Raw genomic sequence first — 5,128 nt, forward strand, 5'->3', positions numbered from 1 at the left:
GGAGAAACCGATGACTGATCTAGGGTTTTTATTTTTCTAATTCTTTGGGCTTGCCACGGGCGAGATGGGCCATGGAGCTGCCACCAACTTGGCCTCCTATCTGCTGAAGTTTGATTTTGCTCCCTATGCATCCAGCTCGTTGAGCTCGTGAGCTGCTCGCGAGCCAGCTTGTTATGTGTAACGAGCTAAGATGTTTGCTCGGATCGTTAAGAAAATGTAACGAGCCGAGCCGAGTTAGCGACGAGCCGAGCGAGCTAACGAGTCACGAGCTTTTCGTCCACCCCTGTGCGAGATCCTTGACTCCAGCTAGACGCCGTTGATGAGAACACAACTAGCTCGGATATAACTATGACTACCTTATGTATTAATCAATCAAAGGTGCATATGTTCTATATTAGATTTACTTGTTATATATCGAACAAATGTTGCTACACAATGAGTTTCGTTTGTTTTCGTTTGTAGAGGTACTTGCTTGGGAGAAAAAAAAGAGACCGAGCGTAAAGAATGCATGGATGATTAAAGAAGTTAATTAGGGACCAAACCAAGACCTTCTCCAAGTCATCTTTCATCTCACCATGTAAGTTTAGGTCCATAGAAGACAAGAGATAAAGGTCTACACGTTTTAGATTCAGATTCGGGCCTCCTGATAGCATCAACTTCAAACAGAACTAGCCGCTGATCTAGAAGGAATTTTAGGGCCCATGAGTACTTGTTGGTAAGCTTATGGAGTCAAAATTCTTACCGAGCTATTAGGAATGTGCAAAACAAACCGCGTACCTCATCCAATCCGAATCTGATTTAGGTTTTGGCCAAGGGGGTGTGTGCCCTAGGGCAACCCTTGGACATCCCTAATCATATTTATTCAATAGCCATCATCGTTTAGAGTCGGGTTTTGCTTAGATTAATCTATCAAGAATAGTTTCGCCGCTAGTTCGGTTTGTGGAACCCCAAATTCGAGTGCTCAATCATTCATATGAAATTGTGTTGCAATCTATCTTGTTCTTGCTTGTGTTTTTCGATTCGCATGTAGGGATTAGACTTCTCGGCGAGGTCATCCGGGTTTTGACACGGTTGATAACCAGAGGAGGCATGGTGCTACGATTGCGGGACTTAAGAGCGTGTTCGTTCAGAAGCCGTATCGAGTTGTGTCACGACTCTACTAAATCGACAGTTTATCAATACCTATCAAAAGATCGGGACCTAATAACCTCATCAGCCGTCGTGCCGGCCCTTGTCACACCTCCAATGACAGCCAACCACCACCATCGCTTGACCTCCCATATCCCTCCGCATCTCCTTCTCCTGTTTGTGATGGTGTCAGCGGCCAGCTTCTGGCGTCCATCACTTTCTTTCTCTCCACGTTGCCCTGCTGCCGTTGCCCCGCCGGCGGCGACCATGGCTCCACCATCTCTTCTCCATGTCGCCTTGCCGCCACTGCTGTCGTGGCCACCAGCCTTGATGGCTAGCTTTGCCTCATGTGTTCCTACCAGTGAAGAAATAGTGAGAAGAAGATAAGAGGATAAGGATTAAGAATAGATGGGTTGAATAATTAAATGGACAATTGGTCCCACTTTGCGTGTCGTCCAACATATTGTCTCAATATCGAACGTTCGGTGATAAGCATTTCCAGTATAACATATTTTAGAATTACGAATATAGATGTGCATGACAAATAGGTGTTTGTTAACCTTTTCGAAATCATGTTTTATCGCAAGGTTGTACACACATCCACGTTAGTACTAGTAGTTTACAAACTCTAATTAAGCTGTGCTTAAGCAAGAAAGCAAGTCGCCTGCTCCTAGCTACAGCCTACAGCACGTCACGTCGCGCCAGCCGCCGGCTGCTAGCCGGCGGCGTCGAGGATGCGCTTGATCTGCGCGCGCTGCCTCCGCGTCAGCCGCTCCGGGAACGCGACGTCGAACCGGATCCTCAGGCTGCCGTGGCGGCCGGGCTCGCGGGCGATTGGCATGCCCTCCGACGGCACCACCAGCTCGTACCCGGGGTACACCACGGGGTCCTCGTCGTCGTCGTCCTCGTCGCCGGCGGCGACACCGCCGCCGCTCACCTCCACCAGCAGCTCGCGGCCGTCGAGCGTGGCGAGGACGACCACCGTGCCGCCCAGCGCGTCGGCCAGCGTGACCCGGGCCTCCGCCACCAGGTCGTTGCCGTCGCGGCGGTACACGTCGTGCGGCTTCTCGTCGACGACGAACACCAGGTCGGCGGGGAGCTGGCTCCACTGCTGGTTCCCCTTCCCCGGGAACGTGATCTTGGTCCCCTTCTTCCACCCCGGCTTCACCTCGATCGACAGAATCTCCGACTCCGTTTTCATTCTCCTGTACCAAATTATTTACAAACTGTTTTAAATTCGGCACAAATTTAGAAAAGAACTGGTGGTACGGTGGTGAAGTTGTGAGTGCATCGCTCTACCTGCCGATAATGTTCAAATCGAATATCTATAAATTTCACGCACATACAAGTGGGCATGGCTAATGGGCAGGTGATCAGCCACAGCTATCACCCCCAGCCCCCTATACACTACTCCTCTCCTTCTTCTCTTCCTACTACACCATAAATTTTTTTTTAAAAAAAATAAAGTTAAAAAAATTTATGTATTAAAATACTATATATAAAAAAATATTTGAATTCAAATTCAAATTTGAAATAGGTATGTAAACTTTTGACTTTTGACTTATAAACTTTGGGTATATAAACTAATATTTGAATTCAAATTCAAATTTGAACGGGTATATAAACTTTTGACTTATAAACTTTGGGTCTTTGAACTAATATTTGAATTCAAATTTAAATTTGAAATGGGTATATAAACTTTTGGCTAATAAACTTTGGGTCTATAAACTAATATTTGAATTCAAATTCAAATTTGAAACGGGTATGTAAACTTTTGACTTATAAAGTTTGGGTCTATAAAATTTAGGTGTATAAACTTTAGATGTATAGAAATACACTATATATAAAAATATTTGAATTCAAATTCAAATTTGAATCGGATATATAAACTTTTGACTTATAAACTTTTGGTTTCAAATTTAGATGCGTAAACTTGAGATGTACAAACTTTGGATGCATAAATTTACTAAAATAGGAAAGTAATACGGTGCAAAAAAAAAAAAAAACCACGTGGAGGAAGGGGGTGGGGAGGGGGGGGATCAGCTGATCGCTGCCAGTGATCGTTCACCCCTTAGCCTTCTCGCATGCAAGTTTCAATACTCCTTCCATTTCATATTATAAATTGTTTGACTTTTTTATTAGTCAAGTTTGTTCAAGTTTATAGAAAAATTTAGCAAGATCTAAAATACCAAAGTAGTTTAATAAGATCTTACATGGAATATCTATTGATTATATATTTGTTTTGTGTTGAAAGTGTTAATATATTTTTCCATAAACTTGCTCAAACTTAGCTAGAAAAAAAAATAAAATGACTTATAATATTAATGGATGGAGCAGAATTCAGTGAGATATGATGTGCCACTAGTTTCTTTCTCTTTGAGGTGCGTATTTGTTGGTGTGCGAGTGTCATGTTGGATATGTCTTTGTCATGTAATAAAAAAATTACTGCACAAATTTGGAACCAAGATTAAAAAAAAATCATTTTTATAATTACCCGCTAGCATCGACGACGTTGCGGGAGATCTTCATGTTCTTGGTGACGCCGACGTAGAGCTCCTCCAGGGTGCACGCCAGCTTGCTCTCCACCGGCGGCGGCTGGGGCGACGCCGCCGCGCCACCGCCGCCGTGGTCACGGGCGAACCCGCCTCTTCCAAAGTACGCGCCGCCGCCACCGGCGTCCCAGGCCGCCTGCTGCTTGGCGCGCGCCGTGGTGCCGGCGCCCGTGTTGCAGTACGTGAACGGCGTGCTCCCGAAGAACTCGGCGAAGATGTCGTCAGCGCCGCCGCCGCCGCCGCCGGGCTGCGGCGGCGCGCCACCGGCCCTGAGCCCCTCCTCCCCGTACTGGTCGTACAGCGCCCTCTTCCCGGCGTCGCTGAGCACCTGACCATCCATCCATTGATCACCACACATCGAATTCGTCAAAAAAGAATCATATATACGATCAAAACCCGAAACCGTGCACGTATGCATGGCAAGATCGAGGAGATTAATTCGCAAGAACAAATAACCGATCGATCGATCGATCGATCTGACATACGTTGTAGGCTTCGGTGATGTCTTTGAACTTGGCCTCGGCGTCCTTCTTGCCGGTGTGGTTCTTGTCGGGGTGCCACCGCATGGCGAGGCGGCGGTAGGCGCGGCGGATGTCGTCGTCGGTGGCGCTCCGGTCGACATGGAGGATCTCGTAGTAGTCCATCGATCTCATAATCCTGGGCAGCAACAGCACTTCTTCTTCTTCCTCCCCGGCAGATCCGGCAATGGTGAAGATGCATGACAAGAACCAACCATCCTTCGATCGATCGATCGATCGATGCCTCTCTCTCTCTCTCTCTCTAGATTTCTAGATACACATGGGTTTGATCGAATCGGATCGGATCAATGGCGGATAAAATGGATTGATGGATCACCAGAGGAAATGGGAGATGAACCAGAGCAACGCTCCCGTGAGAAATGTGCAGAGGAAGAGGAGGCTCCTGAGCTTGAAAGTGCACAACATTTGATCGGTGAGATTAGAGGATACCGAGGTTGAAGAAGGTAATTAATTAGGTGGTGATTGGTTAATTGCACAATATGATGATCTTTCTCGATCGAGGCAAGATAACAATGGCATTTGACAGCAAAAGTTTGCTGGGTTGCTCTGTTCTTTATTTAGCATGCATGAGAGTTGTTCCCATTTTAATTTCTTCCGCATGGTTAATTAGACGGCTTGGGCCATATGACTCGGTAAAAGCATTGTCACTTTTGACCTCATTCACAAAGCATAGGTTTTCGAGATTGTTGTTACGAGGGGCCGTGCCTAACAATTTAAGATCCTGCGAAATATAAAATGAATCCGCATCATTAGAAAATGCTAATTGTATAATAAATTTGAGTTAGGGCTATATATCTATCTATAAAAATTCGAAATAAAAATAAAATAAAATCCAAAATTAGAAAAGAAAAGGAGAGTCTAAGTAGAAATACAATTTAAAAATAGCTGAAATTCGGAATTAAAATAAGG

At 45.5% G+C, this 5,128-nt stretch overlaps 1 protein-coding gene across 1 annotated transcript; it reads right to left on the minus strand.

The window, feature by feature from the left end:
* Window positions 1-1,662: 1,662 nt before the first annotated feature.
* On the minus strand, window positions 1,663-4,694 carry LOC4345413 (uncharacterized). The gene is made up of 3 exons (XM_015793921.3): window positions 4,166-4,694; window positions 3,623-4,008; window positions 1,663-2,333 (listed from the first exon to the last, which is right to left on the minus strand). The coding sequence occupies exons 1-3, from the start codon at window positions 4,331-4,333 to the stop codon at window positions 1,844-1,846; spliced, it is 1,044 nt and encodes a 347-aa protein (XP_015649407.1). The 5' UTR covers window positions 4,334-4,694; the 3' UTR covers window positions 1,663-1,843.
* Between the last annotated feature and the right edge of the window lie 434 nt (window positions 4,695-5,128).

This window comes from Oryza sativa, chromosome 8 (assembly GCF_034140825.1).
Source record: "Oryza sativa Japonica Group chromosome 8, ASM3414082v1".
Taxonomy (NCBI): domain Eukaryota; kingdom Viridiplantae; phylum Streptophyta; class Magnoliopsida; order Poales; family Poaceae; genus Oryza; species Oryza sativa.

Excerpts from the sequence above, each read along its gene's own strand:
- LOC4345413 (XM_015793921.3), bottom strand. The coding sequence starts at position 4,333 with ATGAGATCGATGGACTACTACGAGATCCTCCATGTCGACCGGAGCGCC. Across the intron at positions 4,009-4,165 it reads ACATCACCGAAGCCTACAAC|GTGCTCAGCGACGCCGGGAA; the intron begins GTATGTCAGATC and ends ATGGATGGTCAG. Across the intron at positions 2,334-3,622 it reads AACGTCGTCGATGCTAGCGG|GAGAATGAAAACGGAGTCGG; the intron begins GTAATTATAAAA and ends AATTTGGTACAG.